At 40.0% G+C, this 20338-nt stretch overlaps 1 protein-coding gene across 1 annotated transcript in view; it reads left to right on the top strand.

Annotated features, from left to right (window-relative positions):
* The window catches only part of RANBP17 (RAN binding protein 17), a 210124-nt gene that overhangs the window by 152510 nt on the left and 37276 nt on the right, over positions 1-20338 (top strand). Inside the window, exons 20-22 of the mRNA XM_023764505.1 lie at positions 1729-1817; positions 7675-7782; positions 9922-10004. Of these exons, the coding sequence (XP_023620273.1) occupies positions 1729-1817; positions 7675-7782; positions 9922-10004 (280 nt within the window). The remainder of the gene's footprint in view (positions 1-1728; positions 1818-7674; positions 7783-9921; positions 10005-20338) is intronic.

Here is a 20338-nt window from a genome sequence, read left to right as displayed (position 1 = left end):
GGCACAGAGAAAGTAACTCTTTGGCTCCTCTTGCCTAATTTAGAGTTGAATGGTGAGTGCCTGATACGTATGTGAAAATTTAAGATAATATGAAGAGAAGCCTGTGATCTGTAAGTGTCCATAGTAAAGGGAGAGCAAAAAGGCCACTGTAATAGACTGCAGAGCCAAATAGTCCGAGTCAAATTGCTCCAGGAGGCTGAGAAACGTGGGAGACTGAGAAAGAGGGAACAGGTACCAGGTGCTGGAAATAGGTTGCACAAAAGGCAAAAAGGTTTTTTAAAAAAATAGCAGGTCACATGAGAGACCTATACAGGAGGCCAACTGGTCACAGAAAAACAAGGACTGGTGAGATCAGGAGAGGAAAAAGAGTAAGTCACTTAAAGAAGCAGAAACAGGGAGTCAGGGTTACAGGTTCAGAAATTCAGATAAGCGTCATTCTATAAACTGAGACAGCACAGAAACAATATCCTCATAAGCAGCTTCCAGCTGCAATGACCTGTTAGGCGGGTGGCAGAAAGATCAGAAATTCAGACACCCTGGCAGAGAAACTATTACTTGGTACTTGGAAATGTTGCTCAGTCATTAAGCTGAGGGTCATGATTCACTTCCAAATCCTTAATGATAATTTAAACACCTTCCTAAAGAGGTTTTCATTTATAACCAAGGCGCGAGGAAAAAGTAAATCTGGTCAAATGAAAAGTTCAGAGAGCATTTTCTGGCGTATTTCCACTGAAACAGTATCTTCAGAAATCACAGTTGCGGATCTCAATTATCCCACCCCCTTGTTTTGCAATTATGTTTATTTGTGCTCCTTGTTCTGACATTCTAGCATCTGTTCACGGGTTTTCTGTTTCTCTTCCCATGCATCATCCTAAGGACAGCTTAATTAAGCATCCAGAGTCCTAGTCAGATCTCTCTTATTTTAGAATCAAGTTTTTGTTTTTCTAAAACAAAATATTTATAGAATACTTAGTATGCATCAGGCTCTTGTTAGGCATTTTTACATAAATTTATCAAGTTTATTCTTCACAATTCCTCTGAAAGAGTATTAGCCCCTTTTATAGATTAGAAAACTGAGACAGAGACTGATACATCGCCTTGCTTTAAGACTTACAGCTAAGAAGTAAGGCTGGAATTCAATGTCAAGTCTTCTGACATGGAATGTAGAACTCTTCCCTACACTCTTTTTTTTTTTTTGCTTGGGAAATGTGAGTTCCTTTCTTGTTACATCATGGCACAGCAGGTCACCTGGACAGTTGTAATTTGTCCTCGGTTACTCAGGATATTTCTGAGAGACCTTTAGATGCCAGTGTACTTCCACGGTAGACTTCACTTTGCAGAGTAGGACTGATTTCAGGCAAGCCGGTGTTGTTAAGACTTGCTATTATTAAATAATGTCTAGACAATGTGCATTTCTGTTTTGTGCCGTTATCAGTCCTCGTTTTGCTATTTTGGCATTATGCAGAAACAAAATGTATTGCGAATCTAACTCCCTATAATATTAAAATTATGACTTAGCTCAGTTTATAAGAATCAAAGTAGAGTTGGTCAGCAGATTTCATGGCGTGTTGGTTTAAAGTGTCTATGGTTTTCTGTAGAAAGGGATCTGAGCGAGACATTTTAACTAATGAATCAAAATCAGATATGTGGTCATTATTGCCTGATTATTACTCCATCTGCTCTGTGCTAACGTGAAAATCAATTACTGTGTCTCTTTCCCACTGACAGCGTATGTTGATCGGGCTGGCAAGAGATCTTCGAGGGATTGCCTTTGCACTGAACACAAAGACCAGCTACACCATGCTGTTTGACTGGATGTATCCTTATTACACTGTGACAATACCAGCTCTGTGCACAGAGGGATGCCAGGCCCCTCGCTTTCGTTTAATAGTATGGCACAGTAGGGAAGAGGAAACAAAGCTAAATGAACTAATGTGTAATCAGCTAAAAATTACAGCACAGTGGCAGCCGTGCAGATAACTGAGCAGAGCATTCGGAGACCCAGCTCAGAGAGGTCACTTTTTCGGGGCCATTAAATATTGACAACTTAAAAATCACATCCCCAAAGGATTGTTTTTGTTGGGGTTGCAGGGATAATCGGGCTAACATCTTTAGCTCAGGACCAGTGCAGCCTACCGTTCGGCATTTCGAGGAGATTTGAATTTCTACTCCATCTTAATTAGCAGGGCTGAGAAGGTCACTTTATCTCTTAGAGGCTTAATTCATCATGCTACAGTTTTTCATCACCATGAAAATATTAATGGACATGGAAAGGAGGAAATAAATGGTCAGGATTTTTCATTTGGTACATGAATTTACCTTGGCCAAAGCTTAGTGCTGACAGCAAAATAAACAAACAGACATCCCCCACAGAAATGTCTCATCACATAGGAGTGGAAATAACATGGGCCTTAGGGTCAGAAATCCCAGCGCCTCGCTCTTTGTGTAAACTGGCCAGTCATTTGCCCACTCTGAGTCTCAGTTTCCTCATCTACAAAAGGAGACATCCAGAATCACGGCTTGTTATGACCGTTCAAATAGGTAACGCACTTTGCGTAATGTCTGAAACATGTTGGGTAATCTTAAATGGTTATTGTTAATATTGTTTTAATAGTATTGTATGAATCCTCCTTGATCCTAACAGGAAGTGACAACGTACGCAAGTCGCATACATGTCATATAAAGTTGCCATGCCTTTATGCATGGAACCATCAGAGCACATAAGAAAAATTCTGTGGCCTCAGAGCTATTTTGTTTTTTAAGTTGCACTGCTTTTCAATTGCTCCTTACAACCCTTATACAAACTTCCTTCATAAATTATAAAAGAAACTTCTTTAAGGCAGTCTGATCCAGCTACAGCCAAAACATAACCGACAGGGAACCTGGGCATGTTTTAGGGAAAACTCTCTCTGTATTTTTTAAATTAACATTAATTTGAATACTGACCTACATTTTACTGTTAAAACCTACTTCATTAGACTTCTATGCCCATAGAAGGTTAGAGATAATGTTCCATGTCATTGAGGAATCGTGTGTGTCTGTATCAGCATACAAAGTATATGTACAGAGATGACAGATTTTAACATGGGAATTCATATAATTCTTTAAACTATGAATGATAAGTTGGAATTACATATGGCCCTTTTATTTCTCTAAACATAAATAGAAGCTCACAAAGTAAAACTTTCATTTATTTGAAAAATCATAAAATCCTAGTTTCCTCACTTTAAAATTGATGGTCATCTTAAAACCCAGCTACAACTCTAGGATGTCCAGCAATTGATGTTTCATGTTTTCCTCATCAATAGTCTTCACCAAGAGTCAAGGCAGAACCTTCTCGCTGAAGGTCAAAGAATAAAAATAGCTTCCGTAATTGATGCTGCCTAAAATTTATAGAACATACTGCAATTTAAGTTTTTAAGGAAGGCTGCTGTCCATTCCCTGACTTGGCTCCTTCTTCTTGGCACCTATTGAAATAGTGAAACTTTTGTCCAGCAGATGGCAGAAAATAGCAAATGGAAAACCTTGGGACTTAATGTTTTGTTCTGAACTAGAAACCATTGTCTCCAGCATTTGACCATAGATGTTGCAGTTATTAGGGTCCGAGGCAGAGCGTGAAGTGTCAGTTATGCAGGAAGTTGTGTTAGGTTGCCAGACGGGTGGCTTGGTACAGGCCTTGCTTACAATAATCGAGTTTCAGTAGCAAATCAGCTTCCTTGGGAAAAGGCCAAAGGCTTTTCATAATTGTATTGACAACAAAATGAATATGATAAATGGTATTCATTCAGTTGAGACAAGATTTATAGTTTTCCTTTGGGCCAGGATGAAGAGCAAATATTTATAATAATAGTAAAATTTGTTTAAAAGTTACATTATTTGATAATTCAAAAAGGTTTATTAAAATATTTCGAAATACTTTAAGCAGTTTCACGTGATATAACGTACAGAAGCTTTCCAAAGTATTCTAGTAATGTAAAAATGAATAAGAATATGATTAAAAAAACATGGATATGAAAGTCATTTATTCTTCCTGAAATATTGATATGTCAAACCGTCAGTGGTGATTCCCACATTACTGCTGGGGAAAGCTTATTTGCCTTTTATCCACATAAATGTGTGTTCTTTAATTTGTTATACAGTCCTTAGCATGCAGAGGAATCATCCTATAAGAGCACATGTCATCTTACAGTCAAAATGCATTTTATTTATGGTGATTATTTGATAAAATGCTATTTTAGTGGTTAGCTATTTAATTCAAAAACGTTTCTATAAATACTGACTGCATTAACTGCTACACAAACTACATTGCTCATCACTCTGTCCTTCCAAAACTAAATTGCCTGAAACTCCACAGCAACCATGTTGACAAATGGTTCCGCTGCTAGAGAATTGAAGAATTATTGATAATCCTTCTTTGCTCCTGTCGTGAGAATGCAATAGGAAAGGCCCTTACCTTGCAGTGTTAAGTCACCTTGTTTAAACATTCCCAGGTCACATTTAGACTGAAGTATCAAAAATCCAGAGGGAAATTGAGTGGGGGCGGGGGGACGGAGGAAAGAATGTGTATGATGCTATTTGCTCATAGTCTTTTAATTGTCATAGTCTGATCTTTGAGTCCACTGTTTTCCAACCAGTCAATCAGTTGTGTTTATTAATATGCATAAAAGCATGCAGAGGCAAGGCCAGACAATGAGCTGTGTAGACGAGCACAAACTCTGGACTGGAACAGTCTTAGATTCCAGACTGGTTTCACCACTTACCTTGTGAGGTCTTGGGCACGTTACTTAATGTCTCAGAATCAGTGTTTTCTTTTGTGGAACAGGGCTAATAATACCGATCTCACAGGTGTGTTGTAAAGTGAATGAACTGACACAGGGCCTAATACAGCGCCTGGCACAAAGTAAATGCTCTACCACTATCGTTTTAGTTCTGTTCCCTAACAGGGATGCGACAAAGGAGTCCCATTTGCTCACTTACTCAGCAGATTTTACTAAAGTCTGGGCTAGGTTTTATGAGGGATATAGATTACTTTGGATCAAATCCTACCCCCAAAATGATCTTACAGTTTAATAGAGCTGGTTAGATACCTACATAAGTGACTCTAATAAAATATGAAAGGTGATAGATGCGTTCAAGATACCAATGGAGTGATTACATTTAGCTGGAGAAGCAAGAAAGGTCCTATAAAGGTGAAGGATCTTATCAAATACGTAGGATTGGACTGCTGGAACTGTTGGCTGAAGCACAGGTAAGGAAGGGCAATAGTGGAGAAGACGTATTGTTATACAGACCACTTCATGGTTAGAACTACAGGTTGTCTGGGACCCTTGAATATCAGGCTAAGGATTTAGATCCTTATTCCATAGATAGTACAAAGCAATTGATTGTTTTGATTTACTAAGAAAATCAGAATTACATTTCAAGAACAAAATAATGATCAATATTTTGGACAGACTGAAGTAGGGAAGAAAGTAGGCCTGAAAAGTCGCTGTTCGGCAGCATTTTTTTTTTTTTTTTTTTTGGAGTGCTCTGTGCCAGGCATGAAGACTGAAGAAAAGGGTTGCTTTTTACAAGAATGAATAAAAGCGTGCTCTTTAGAAGCCCACTCTAGTGGGTGTAACAAATAACTAATAATCAATGTGTTGTAACAAAAATGCGTGTAAAGGACCATGTGAACATACGAGGAAGAGACTGGTGTTTCTGGCAAGAAGAGTAGGCTTCCAGGAAGTGAAAGTTGGGCGAGGCGTTGAAAGGTGGCGAGGCAGGCATTTGCCAGACAGAAGAGAGAGGAGTGGCTTCCAGCGGCATCTGCCTTTGTGAGCAAAAGTTCAGATGTTTCACATCCGTGGAATACCTTTCAGAGAAGCTCTGAGCTGGCAGGCCGTTTCTGTCCTGGAACCACATTCTCACACCCTTACCTCCTAACAGTTTTAACGAGGTCTTTTGTTGTCTTCTGGTATATGTCGATGTTTTCTCTATTATGAAGTCCCATAGAGAAAGAATTATGTTTCTACTCATTTCTTTTTAGGGAGGTTGATGGGAGTAGCATATAGAAAGTACTGATAACTACTGGGTTAATGGGTGGATGGATGGATGTTGTCAAGAAGCAAATCTCCTACTCTTTTCATTTTCTTATATTTGGCATCTTACAAGGTAGCATCATATCCTTAATGTTTGTGTTTTTCATTTATGTGATGTAGGCCTTAGGAATTCATTGAGAAGATCTAGGTGAAAGCAATTCGATCTGTGCCTCTTCTACCAAAGAGCCCCTACTATCTTCCTCCTGTCCATATAGATGTGGTCCTCACAAGGCCACTGGAAAATCAGGATTGGGTTCCGATTCTCAATCAGAGTCTGGCGTTCTCACTCTGAAGCCCTTTTAACCTCCCTGCTTGGCAGACCTCTCCTCTGCTTCCCAACATCACTCATTTTCTCGGTGGCAGTCACCTCTGTCAGAAGCATATTAGAATTGGCACCGCTCTCATTCCACACAGCACAGGGAGCATCCCCTCATGTCCCCCAGCCTTATCCCATAGTGAATGCAATATGCTCTGAAAAATAGGATGGTCCTAATGCCCTCAGAATGCCTTGCAAAGGGCCTTGTGTGCGCTTATGATATTCTTATATCCTGAGATTTGGGTCTTTCCCGTTTTCTGATGAGCCTTTCAGATGCTTCCTCCCCAGTGATCACTGCATTTGTGCTCTTACGGTCTCAGTGGAACACTGGTATAGAGGAACGGAGACGAGAGAGTTGGCATCAGTGGATTTGCAGGGAATTAAGAATGGCTGAACCTAGATCGGGTAGGAGTACTAGGAAACGAAACTGGATGTAGTCAGGGACTACATCTTAAAGGGCCTTGTATGCTATGCTAAGGAATTTGACATTTATTCTAAGAGCAGGAAGAAAATTGCTATTTTTTTCACCGAGGAGATCTCTACCCATATCACACGGAAAAGGAACACCACCAAATGATTCAGTTCAGCACTTTTCATCTGCAACAGAAAGACAAGTACATTGGAAAACCTCGGAAAGGGAGTGACTTGGGGATTAGGAAAAGAAAAAGGAAATGAAGGCAGGGGCATAGTAAGAGTTTTTTTCTGCTGCAGTTTTAGACCTTAATTTGATCTTTATGTGTCCATTTGGCAAGGAGGAGGCCAGTTGTGGGTTAGAGCCATTGAAGCTGTCAGTTTTCCAGGTTCTGATGGTCTTGGTCATTGACTTATCAGAGACATAAACTCCTTGGTTGTTGAGGACGTTTGAGAATTTCTCTTCCAGTGTATGTACATAGCACTACCTTTTAGCCACACTGAGTAGATTAAAAGTTACCCAAAGGTTTTCTTCAAACTAACATCCCCAGTGTTCCTTGAAGTTACAGTGGGTCCAAGCAGAGCAGGTCAACAACTTAAAAGAAAGAAAGAATGTATGTAATTTCTAAGCTGTGAGATAGATAACATGTGATTCATTATTACTATTTCCCTCTACTTTTATATATTTTAAGAATTCATAATGAGCAACTTATTCCTTAAGTAGTTTGATACCCAATAAACTCTTATAATAACAATTAAAATATGTTTTTATCCTATTAACTAAATTTGTTTTCCTTTTAAGGGGCACTAACTTTCAGGAACAATCTTTCTTTTGACACTTAAGTTCTTTAACAGGCTTTATAAAAGGTACCCAACATATCTTCCCATTCTGCAGAGGGCTATTGAGCAGTGGTATGGAGAGCCAGCATGTACCACTCCCATCTTAAAGCTTATGGCAGAACTGATGCAAAACAGGTAAGAGGTGTGATGGGGAGTGAAAAACAATCTATTTGGCAGCAGTCTCCAGACATCAGAACTTATTGCCTTCTGTGTGTATAATCAAGGCTTAGCAAGAACCCAGGAACCCAAACAAGATAGTCAGTAATAGCAATAGAATTAGAGACATAAGGCTGAGTCCTTTAGAGTGAGAGAACACAGTATACTTAGGCATCTATGGAGCTGGGAGGAAATTGAAGACTACAGCCACCCTTGTTTAAAATAAGCCAAGACACAAAATGGAAGAAGGCCAGATTTTTTTTTTTAACTGTTTCACTGCTTAACTGCAATTCTGTAGAATTTTAAAGCAGGAAAGAAATTTCGAGGTCTCTGAATTGAGATGCTTCATTTTATGGATAAGGGACAGAGTCCCAGGGCAGTTCAAGACACGGTTTGTCCCAAGAGCCCTGGGGATTGTCCTGGCTTTGATTTCTAAGTTACCCTTCTTCCTCTTAGGAATAAGGTGCATGTATATGGGTGATTTATGCCCTCAAATTTTTCATTTAAACAGCGACTACAACACTTCCCAGAAATTGCCTGTGTGACCTTATAATTTGCATAGACCAGCAGAGATTCAATAACTCTGCAGATAAATATTAACAAAGATGTAGCCAAAAGAGAAAGACTGCAATAAGCTCATTGGTTTACCTCTTTAAAACATGTCATTGTGAATATGGCTTAGCACCAAATTACCTGTCACTTAGCCATCCTGTCTCATCAGCTCCTCTTTGTAATCCGCGTGCTGGAAGGGAGATACTCAGACAGGAGTATGGATTGCCGCTTTAATTTTATCTCTGGTGCTGAGATTTCATAGCAATAATTTTAAAAATTTTTTAAACAAGAGGTGGAAAAAGACCTGCCAAAGAAATGAATGTGAGTATTACTCTTTTGAAAGCCGTTTTTGTTTTTAACCGTTCTCATAGGTGGCTTACCTTCTAAAGGAAAAGTAGCTCTGTGTTTTATATCAGAAATTTAGTTTTTATTCAATTATAATTTTTTCAACCAGATAATTGATATTATATATTACTGATAAACATGTTATACTAAAGGAAGAAGCATTGCAGTATATATTGTGAAGTATTTTCTATCAGCCATAGGCAGATCATTTATATCTAGCACAGTTGTTTTAACAACTACCTAGTGAAAATCTGTAATCTCAGAAAATATGTTACCTTGTCTGTTCCTCTATAATCAAATGTGAATTATGTCTCTGCATTTCTTTTTTTATTCAGGAATTATATACCAACAATCAGATGTTCACAATAATAAGTTATCATTGGACTTTATTCTAAAGCATTTTGAAAAAGCAAAGAAAAGCAAGGATTCATTCTATTCCTGGCTAACAGTCCTTTGGCAAATGTCTCTGCTTTCTGATATTTCTTTAAGCTGGTTTCATATTTTTGATAATCCTTTTAGAAGTATATCATTTTCAAAAGCACAGCAGCAAGGCATATCGGAGCCACCTAAAGCCAGAGTGTGTTAAAAAGCAAATATTGTATCAGGACGGCGTGTCCTTTGCTCTGCCCCACAGTTCTCCCACCTCTCAGGAGCCAGGGAGGCAGAACTGCCCTCATTTGGAACCTCTGGGGTGCGGTTTTCTTGACTTGGGCTGTGTGCAATGGCAACTATAGTCTGGATGTAATTTCGTGTGTTTGGAATGTGCTTGAAGTAGCAGATGAAGCTAAAGGTGCCTAGGTTTCCTGTCACTTTAGAATTTGTTTTTAAAATGTGTATTGGATACAACAAGAAATCTCAAATGTAAATCTCTATCCAAGTATCTGTATAAACTTACACTTACACACCTGGGGCTTCTGTTATTATCTATCAGCCACTTTGCATGGAAGGAGAAGGGTAAGAGGTTTGTAATAGAGGATGTCAGGATACTGTTTGGACAGGTAAAAAGTGAATTCTTTGAGTCAGCAAATAAGTGAAAATAATTTTTCATGATGTCCTAGTATCTTTGTAGAGAGAAAATTAGCATTTGTATTAATGGAATGGCACTTTCAAACAGATAATTGTACTGCCGCTACTTCTAATAAATGGAAATGCTGTGCATGTTAAGCCTGAATTTGGTTTCTTTATCTGCACAGAGAGTCTAATTTTTGCTATATTTCTTAGATCCCAGCGTTTGAATTTTGATGTATCGTCTCCTAATGGAATTCTTCTCTTCAGAGAAGCTAGTAAAATGATTTGCACTTATGGTGAGTATCTCTCTCCATATTTGTCTGCAATATAACTTTATCTCTTTGGAGGAAAGAAAGATGTTTGTTATTTTGTTATTTTGAACTTCATATCTGTATGCATTTGTGAGGTGGGTAATAGGAGTGCAAAAAGCCAGGTAGCTATATATTGGCATCAGGAGAAGTAAGCAGCATGCCTCTGACTACATATCATTCCTGACCACCTTGATGAATTTCTTTTGGAGAAAACTGCAGTGTCAGTAGGCAAAGGAAATGCACTAGGCAGAATATTGAAAAGTTATAGCATATTTGAAATTGCTAGAAGTTCTATCAGGGACTCTGCTGTCTTGGGTGAAGGAGTGCCTAGACCAGTGTTACCAGCACTGCATTTTGAGAAAATATCCTGGTAAAGAGCAGTAAATACTGTGCTGTAGGGACTGTGGGGCATTGCACCCCTGGAATCAGAGTTCAATAGTAAAGACTGTCCTATTCAAACTTGGTAAGGTGCTGGAATTGGGCCTTAGAACGACCATAAGCCCTAATGCTTACCAATTCCGACAGCTTCATCGGTGAAATTCTCAACTCTGGACCTTTCTATAGCCGGGGGGTGGGGCTAGGGTGGGTGAGAATCCGCTGACTGAGCACCGAGCACGGGCTGGGCCCCAGCAGTGCCCGCTCTGGGCCAGCTGTGTCCTGCGTCCTCTCTACTCTGCGCTCTTCTTTGTGGCCTGTCCTTTTTACTTTCCCAAATCAGTAGCCAACTCCAAGTACATCTGCTCTCAGAAACGGCCTGTGATTCTCGTGCATCTTTTTGAGTACCTAGAAACAAATTTTACAAAATCCCATAGAGCTTCTTTATTTTGTGTGTGTGGGGGGGGGGGGGTACGGGGGGGGCAACCATTAAAAGTATATTGCTTTTTTATTTTTAAGTAAAAGCCCATTTTTTAAAAAGGCAGAAAACTGTTTTCTTAAAAGTATTTTACATTGATTCAGAATATATTCTGGGTTCTGATCTGTATGCATTGTAGGCCTCTGTTAAAAATGCTTTGTTTTAATTGTACAGTTGATATTTAGAGTTGGAGACTGTAATTATATGGAAACTACAGAAATCACCTCATTAAAGACTTGCACTCTATTATTTTCATCTCTGTCCACAACTGTGTTGCCACAGCTTTTGCAACCCTTGAAAATGGACACATTGGAATCATAGAAAGTAGAAAGCTTTACCTCCTAAAGGTTAAAATGGCCCCCTTTTAAAGTGTTCTCAATACTGTACCACACTTTCGTGCGTGTCCAGTTCCTTTCAATGTCTTGTTATATAGAGATGTATGTCCGGTCCTTTTTCCAAAAGCATGATATCTTAGAAAAAGCATAATGTTGGAGATTAAAAGATCTGAATACCAACCCTTACTAACTCCCATGACCTTCAGTAAGACACTATACATTTTTGTGCCTGGTTTTCTCATATACTATAAAATTAGGAATCCTATTGTCCCTCTGTATCTCGGGGAACTGGTCCCAGGACCCCTCAGATACTCACACCCACTGACTCTCAGATCCCTTATGTAAATTGGCATAGGATGTGTGTATAGCCTACGTAGGATTTGTAGATAGGCAACAGCAGGGTTGCCTGAACATCACTTCCTTCACATGGATTCAAAGTAGCGCTCAGTGTGTGGCAAATTCAAGCTTTGCATTTTGGAATTTCTGGGACTTTTCCCCCAGTCATTTTAATGTATTTTTATTGATTTCAGAGAGGAAGGGAGAGGGAGAGAGAGATAGAAACATCAATGATGAGAGAGAATCATTGATCGGCCGCCTCCTGCACACCCCAACTGGGGATCGAGCCTGCAACCTAGGCATGTGCCCTTGACCGGAATTGAACCTGGGACCCTTCAGTCCACAGGCTGACGCTCTATCCACTGAGCCAAACCAGCAAGGACTTCCCAGTTTTAGATCGCAGTTGATTGAATCTGCAAGTGCAATACAGAGGGCCGTAATGAACAGCACCTACTGACCTACTCATCTAGTCTTGGGTGAAAGGTAGTTAATGGAGGAAAGAGCTTGGCATGGGCTGTGACCTAGAAGAGGTACGCACTGAAATGCCTCTCCTTGATCCAACGCTGCTCCTCGCACTCACAGAGTCCACTGGCTTTGGACGGGTTCACTGACCATATCACATGTCACATTCTTGTGCAGGGATGCCTCCTGCTCAGACCACACTGCTCAGCTTCCTTCTGCCGGTAACAAGTGCTGAGTTTCTGTTTCCTTACTTTTAAAAGGAAGTAGTATTTTCCATTACGAAGCAATGTACATGTAAGAATTTCTTAGTAGTCGATAGAGCTTTAGCTATAAGAATGTCAGATTCCTATTACAAATCACATTGTATCTTTCGTTTCCCTCTTTCTGGGTCCAGGTTCTTGCAATAAGTGTCATTTTTTCCTCTGAGGCTTATTCATTACTGCAGATGGGCTGGTAAGGGCAGTGGCATCTTCCTCTGACAGTATTCCTGGACCTCTAGAACAGTGTGTGTCCAGCGAGCGACAACAGGGAGTCTCAGAACAGTGCCAAATCTGTGGGCTCCAAAGCTGCCCAGTCCGCTCTCAGGTTGTCTGACATAGAAGAAGGCATCACAGCAAAAATTGAGAAAGACAACTATGTAAGGATTGCTTTGGAGGAAGAACAAGAGGAGACAGAGGGAAACAGGAAGGGAAGGAAGAAGAGAGAGGAGGTGGAATGGAAGAGGGAAAAAAGACCCTCAAAGCGTTCTGGAGAAGTCAGATGTTTGCTTACCCGGAAAAAAAACTAAGAGATTAGGCTAAGGCTCTGCTTCTCAGTTTAGACTAATAATGATGGTAACTTCCATTTTTTTAATCAGCTATTATGTGCCCACTCCTATCCTAGGCCATTTGTCAGACGTTAGCCCATTGAATCCTCAAGTCTACCACTCACTAGTCATTGGGATTTGATTAAGTTGCTTAGCCACTTTTGCTTCAGTTTCTTGTTAAACAGAGAAAATAATGCCTACTTCATTAGGTGATTGCGAAGATTCAATTAGATTATGCATGAAAAGCCCTTAGAACAGTTAGCTGCTATGATTATTGTTAGGAAGAAACTGGAGCTCATGGAGGTTAAGCGATTTGCCAAATATTACAAAGCTAGACGTAGCTGAACTGGAATTCAGAGTCTGAGTGACTTGAGACAATAGCCTTCCATATTTCTTATTGCCACTTGGGAGTTGCCAAAGGAAGATGATAGCTTGGATGTTTATGATGAAGCACTGTTCTTGTAAGTATGGCGATTTCTGTCCTAAAACTTGAGGGAAATCAAAGGCTCAATAGAGAAATGTCCTTCAACTTTGTCACCAGTGACTTTTACATGTGACTTTACATAGAATAATAGAAAAATATCTCTCACCTTCACTGATCCATTGCTGACCCTGTCAGCCAGGCTGATCTTGTCTGTCTTTACTTTCTGTAATGTTTCATTACCCATGCTTTTACCTCTGGAGATTCTAACATGCTCACTGGAGCGAGACCATGTGGGTGCCACCCAGGAGTCTGGAAGGTGAGGGAGAGAGGAACTGGGAGGGCACAAGAGCCAGCATTATTTATTTCTTTGTGAGCCAAGGTGAAGGAAGGGGAAGCCCGCAGAGGGAAAGGGCCAGAACATTCTGTGATCCTTTCTGTCCCCATCCGCACTGGGCTTTTTCTCTGCTCACCTCTCCTGGGCAGTATTTGGGTAGTCAGGGACTGGGCGAATGCAGAGCGGGAAGACTCATTTCCAAATGCACCTGATTTGCTACATATTTTGTGGGATACCTCCACCTCCCTGCTCAATGAGACTGGCAGAAAAATAATACTTTTGATATGCTGTTTTATTTATCTGCATTCTGTCATGATATACTTTGATGTAAGTTTTTAATTTTGCTGCAGCTCTCAGCTGCTCTCGCCGTTACAGCTCGGGGTCAGCAATGAGGTTAGCCACAGTAGCACAAAACAATTTCCTGTTCGTACAGCCCAGGTAACATTTGGATGAGGATTAAATTTTACCACATTTTCTACTAGCCCAAGCCTATTATTTCTAATGAGTTTTAAATTGCTTCAAGAACGTGTATTTCAAAACTTAGTGCTATGATCCGTTCAGCCCAAGCAACTTAATAAAAGAAATTTCTTTCTTAAATTTTTGGTTAAAGTGTTGCATGCAGTGTAATAAATGTTATTACTTTGGAAACCTACTTCTCAGTTTTAAGAACTGGATGTTTTTTATGCTCAATTTCCATTTGTCTAATCTTTTCTTCCTTTTGCCTCTGGGTGCTGGTATCTTTAGTGACATCTGTTGGCTGAAGAGTGCACAGAAGGGAGAAATAGTGTTTGTTTTCCTAAGACCGGCCTAGATGGAACTGCTTTTATTTCTTCCTTATGTGCCTGATTTAAGTTCATTGTGAAATGTGAACTTTAAAAATGAACAGAACAAGCTATGCTTATTCATTATACATAAGAATTGACAGCAGGGCTCTTTTTAGCATTGTATGCTCCAGGTGCATTTAAGGTATGACTTAATGATATGCATAAATTGAATTTGTAAAGTCCACGCCACTGTTATTTACTGTGACCTAGATAACAGACCAGTGGTTTTCCAACTGGGGTTCTGCAGAACCCTAGAGATCTATGGCTGTGCCAAGAGGCCCTCCAAAGAGGGGAGAGATGGGGACCTCTTGCCGAGTTAAGCAGAACCAGGCAGTCCTCGGGTTACTTCGGACCCATCTCCCATTTACAGCATTTATAAAAAAAAATTAAAAGTTCCGTCATTTCGACATAAGTACATATGTGCTTTATGTTTTTTATTATTTATTTACCACAAGTAAAGGTCAGGAATTGTTATCTTTCTTTTAAATTTTTTTACTGTTTCACTTCATTACTGCTGTGTATGTGCTCCATGTGAGTGACATAGGTGCTTATGTAGGTGGGTTCTGACTTACAGCGAAAATCGAGTTACATTGCACCGTAGGAACGGATCTCCGATGTAACCCGAGGACCTACTGCAGTGATGGCGAACCTATGACACGCGTGTCAGAGGTGACACGCGAACTCATTTTTTTGGTTGATTTCTCTTTGTTAAATGGCATTTAAATATATAAAATAAATATCAAAAATATAAGTCTTTGTTTTACTATGGTTGCAAATATCAAAAAATTTCTATATGTGACACGGCACCAGAGTTAAGTTAGGGTTTTTCAAAATGCTGACACGCCGAGCTCAAAAGGTTCGCCATCACTGACCTACTGTATATAGTTGCACTAGATTTGTTTGTAAAAGGGGTCACCTGTTTAACAAAAATTTTTATAAGAGAGCTTGAAAATTACTGGAATATGTTAGTAGAAGTGTTGAAAGAATGAAGGCTTATGATTGTATACTCATGTTTAAATGATTGCAGTAATATAGCTAAAGAATGCATTGGTCTTGAAATAACTAGAGACTTAATAAAATGTCCCCAGGAAATAATAGTTCTGGAAAACATATTGTCAGGAACCATAGATATGGCCTTAGAACTTATCAAAATCTTGGTTGGGGACATAGAATGACACAGTAGAGTAAAGCTCACAAAAGTCTTGTGTGATAATGAGATTATTAACACCTTGAGGATCCCAACACCAGGATCAGGTGGCTTACAAAGCAAGGCCTTTAGGAATACATTCCACAGTGAAGTCAGAAGCTGCGAGTCTTAGAGAGTCCCCCTTGCCACAGCACATCTATTGGCTATTTGTATGTCCTCTTTGGAGAAGTGTCTATTCAGGTCCTTTGCCCATTTTTTAATTTGATTGTTTAATGTTTTGGTGTTGAGTTTTAGAAGTTCTTTATAAATTTTGGATATTAACCCCTTATCAGATGTATTGGTGAATATGTTCTCCCATTCAGTGGGTTGTCTTTTCATTTTGTTGATGGTTTTCTTTGCTGTGCAAAACTTTTTAGTTTGATACAGTCCCATTTGCTTATTTTTTCTTTTCTTTCCCTTGCCTGAGAAGATACATCAGAAAAAAACATTGCTGCGAGAAATATCCAAGATTTTACTGCCTATACTTTCTTCTAGGATTTTTATGGTTTCAAGTCTAATAGTATGTCTCTAATCCATTTTGTGTTTATTCTTGTGTATGGTGTAAGAAGGTGGTCTAGTTTTTTTGTTTTGGGTTTTTTTGGTGTGTTTTTTTTTTTTTTTTGCACATATGTGTCCCAATTTTCCCAACACCATTTATTGATAGACTATCTTTACCCTATTGTATATTTTTGCTTCCTTTGTCAAATATTAATTGACCATAAAAGTATAGGTTTATTTTTGGGCTCTCTATTCTTTTCTGTTGGTCTATATGTCTGTTTTTATGCCAGTTCCATGCTATTTTGATTAGTAGAGGCTTATAGTATAGTTTGTCTACCATGTGTTTTTAAATAACTGCAAAGTACGCCATTTCATGGTCCTCCTATAATTTATTTAATTACTCTGTTTTTGAGAAATGTGATATTTGATAAACATGTCATTTTTTACTCTCATGCACCATGTTTCAGTAAGCAACTGTGTACATTCAGCTTTTTTAGCTCCACTCATTCAACAAATGTATATTGAGAGCAGCAGGTGCTGTTGCAGACTCTTTGAACTGGGAAAGAAATTACGTAGGATGTTAGAAAGTAATACGTGCTTTAAAAAAGAAGAAGCAGCACGTCAGGATAAGGGGCATTGGGAGTACCAGGGATTGGGAAGCATGTGGCTGTATTAAGTGACCGAGGTAGGCCTCATTGAGAAGATGACACTTGATCAAAGATATGTAGTAAATGAGGGAGTTTCTATGTAGGAATATCTATGGGAAGAGCATTCCAGGCTGAGGGAACACCAGGTTTTGGGTCCTGAGGCAGGAGTGTGTCTGGCGTGTCTGAAGAACAGCAAGGGAATTAGTAGCTGGAGCAGAGTGAACCAAAAGGAGAGAAATAATAAAAGCAGTGTCATTAATGTCACGTCCTGTCAGCCATTGTCAGGACTTTGATGCTAACTCCAAGTGAAATAGAGGGACTTTAGAATGTTTTGAGCAGAGGAATTACATGGTTTGACATTGGCTTTGACCAAAATGATAGCAGTGGAATTGGTGAGAAGTGGTTGGATTCTGGATATATTTTAAAGATATGACAAATCACATGTTTTGGTGGATTGGATATTTGGTGTGAGAGAAATAATGTAGTCAGGTATGTTGGCATCAACAGCTGGAAGGATGACGTTACCATTGGCTGAGATGGGGAAGGCTGAGATGGGTATGCGGGGATCAAAAGTTCCATTTTAGTCGTGTTGAACTTGAGATACTGATTAGACATCCAAGTAGAGAGGATGAATATGGAGTTGATATATGGTCTGAAGTTTGGAGGAAAGGTCTGGTCTCAAGAAGCAAATATGAGAATCATTGACTCTTAGATGGTATTTAAAACTGGGAAACTAGATAAGATCACCAGTCACCAGGGTGGTGACCTAGGTTTGATCCCTGGAGTACTCCAGTGTTAGGAAGAAAGGGGAAAGAGGAGAAACCAGCAAAGCAGAATGAGAAGGAGCAAACACTGAAATAAGAGAAAATCAGAAAAGTGTGTGTCTTGTAAGACAAGGAAGAAGAGATAGGCAGTTAACTATGTTAAAAGCTGCCAATGGATCAAGTAAGATGAGGGCTAAGAGTCAACCATTACACTTAGCAGCAAGGAGACCACTGGGAATCTTGAAAAGCGCACTTCCAGTGGAGTGGGTATAGAAAAGAATCAGAGAAGAAATGATGGTAGTGAATATAGACAAGTTTTTGGAGAGGTTTTGTTATAAGAGGGAATATTTTGCATGGAAGTAAGGCCAAGAGAAGGTTTTGTATTTTTTTAATGGAAGAGATAACAGCATGATTTGTATTCCAGTAAGATGATGTAATAGCAAAAAAAAAAAAAAAAAAAAGATTGCATAGGAGGGGCGAGTGGGGGATATTGTTGGTGCTTTGTCCTGAAGCACATAGAGGAGTTGGGAGCTAGTTGAACATGTGAAGGGATTGGCTTTTACAGAAGACAGTGTATGTGAGTGCATTTGCCAGTAAATAGGTAGGTGGATATGGTATTGAACAGTTAGCATTAGAATATATTCCCAAAGGTGGATTTACACATTTTTATCTTTTTAATAAATATTACTAAATTGCCTTCTAGACTGGTTGTACTAATATACATTTCCTACAGTTTTCTTAGTCTTCCCACAATCTTATCCGCACTACATCGTTTTAACCTTTTTCAATCTTAAAGGGAAATATATTCCTCTCCAGTCTCTACAGCTTCAATTCTATCCCAAACTATGTAGGTCCAGGGGCCATGGCTGGTTTGCAGAGAGACAGTGGGAGGAGTGACCTGAAGTAAGGACAAGCTTACGGTTCTCTCCCCATAGCTGTTCTGATGATGAATGAAGACAGCCTGGAGAGCTGTCAGCTAAACATCAAATTCACTTTAAAATTTTAGAGATTAAAAGGGAAAAAGAAAAGATAAATCAATTTAATGGATTGCTTTATAAGCCAGGAAATAGCATTGTTCATTTTGTTAGTTCTTTCTGGTACAGCATACTGCTATAGTATCGTATCCCTTGTACCTTTTTGCCCCTAAGTATTCTGTTAAGGCACCAAGAACTGGTAGAATGTGGGGCATAGACCCCTGGAGCCATTTCTCCATTGAAGGAACAGAGGGAAGGTGGTCAAAGATAAAGTAGTGACCTTCCTTTGAATTATGTACTAGAAGGAAGTGACATTTTTGCACACCACACACACCCAGCTTCACCTCCTCCTCCTTTCCAGGCCATGGCTCCCCAGGTGTGAACTTACGGCTATTAGCTTGGAGAGAGAAATGACCCCTGGTGCTGTGTGCTGTTGTAGTTGACTTTTACTGAGCACTGGGGTAAGCACTTTACATACACTGTCTCCTTTACTCCACATACATAAGAGCCTTGTGAGTTATAGGGACTGTTGTTATTCTCATCTTATAGTTGAAGAAACTGACTTACAGAGGATAATAATCTGCCCAGACACCCAGGTAGTAAGAGAAGATGTAGGATTCAAAGCCTAGGTCAGAAGGACTCAGAAGCCCACCGGGTCATCACTGCATGTTTATGAACTTAATTATCTTCAGTTGGAATGTTCTCTTGTTCTCCAGTTCTCCAGCAGAGGCCTATGGAGGGAGTTGTTCCTCTATCTGTGTGGGGAAGAAGGAAAGAACTTCAGAGAGTCAGTCACTCAAGGGAGGGGCGTGTCAGAGGAAACCATGTAAATAAAAATAGCTCGGCTGGTGTGGCTCAATGGTCGACCTATGCACCAGTAAGTCACGGGTTCAATTCCTGGTCAGGGCACATGCTGGGGTTGCAGGCTGAATCCCCAATAGGGGGCTTGCAGGAGGCAGCCAATCAATGATTCTGTCTCATCATTGATCTTTCTATTTCTCTCTCCCTTCCTCTCTCTGAAATCAATAAAAAAATATTTTTAAAAAAATAGATCTGAAAGTAGATCTTAGATAAACCGAAGAGATTTCACATCTTTATATATACATCCCTCTCTGAATCTAGATCTTGAGAGTTGTCTAGAAGAGTACTTCTGAGTGCTGGAAGCTAACCAAAAAACCAAACAAACAAAAGAAGCTTCCCCAGAAGGACAGAGAGTAGAGGTTACAAAAGAGGAACCCAAACATTCATATACACGAATACTGAGGAAAATATTTTAAGAAGCCGAGTTATCTATATCAGGCATCCTCGTGCTTATTTCCCAGTTCATTTCCCTTATTGGTAGATCTTTTCTACTGTGCAGCACGTCCAAGAGTAAGAATGGCAGTTCCTGGCATTGGGCCTCCATTCCCCCACTATGGCCTTTGGCCAGGTTAACCGTTCAGTGCACAGTGTTCTTCCCCCAAGTCCCAGCATCTGGCCTCCACAGCCATGGTACCCAGGTCTAATGTCAGAGATGAACCGGCACCTCCTTCTCCGCCCCCAGTTACGGCAGATGTAGTCAGTGGGAAAAGGTTGCAGATTTTCCTTTGTGCCACTCCGATAGTACCAACGTGGCAACTGTTGGCTGGCTGCAGTGGCTGCCAGGCTGGCACTGCCTCCGTCTCCAACTGCCTGTCAGTGTAACAGGCCTTTCTCTCAAGAGGGTCGTGCTGAGAAGGAAGGAGATGGGATTTTCCAGGCACCGGATGGAGCAGGGAAGGCAAGCAGGGTTGTCACACCTATAGTGGAACATCAGAACCAAACCGCAGCCCTGTCACGTTTGTTTACGGTATTGTGAGTGTAACTGCTAGACTCAGCTACTTGAGGGCAGGGCCTCC

This window comes from Myotis lucifugus, unplaced genomic scaffold, assembly GCF_000147115.1.
Source record: "Myotis lucifugus unplaced genomic scaffold, Myoluc2.0 scaffold_333, whole genome shotgun sequence".
Taxonomy (NCBI): Eukaryota; Metazoa; Chordata; class Mammalia; order Chiroptera; family Vespertilionidae; genus Myotis; species Myotis lucifugus.
Note: the sequence above shows the minus strand (reverse complement) of the source record. Positions and strands in the feature narration are given on the sequence as shown.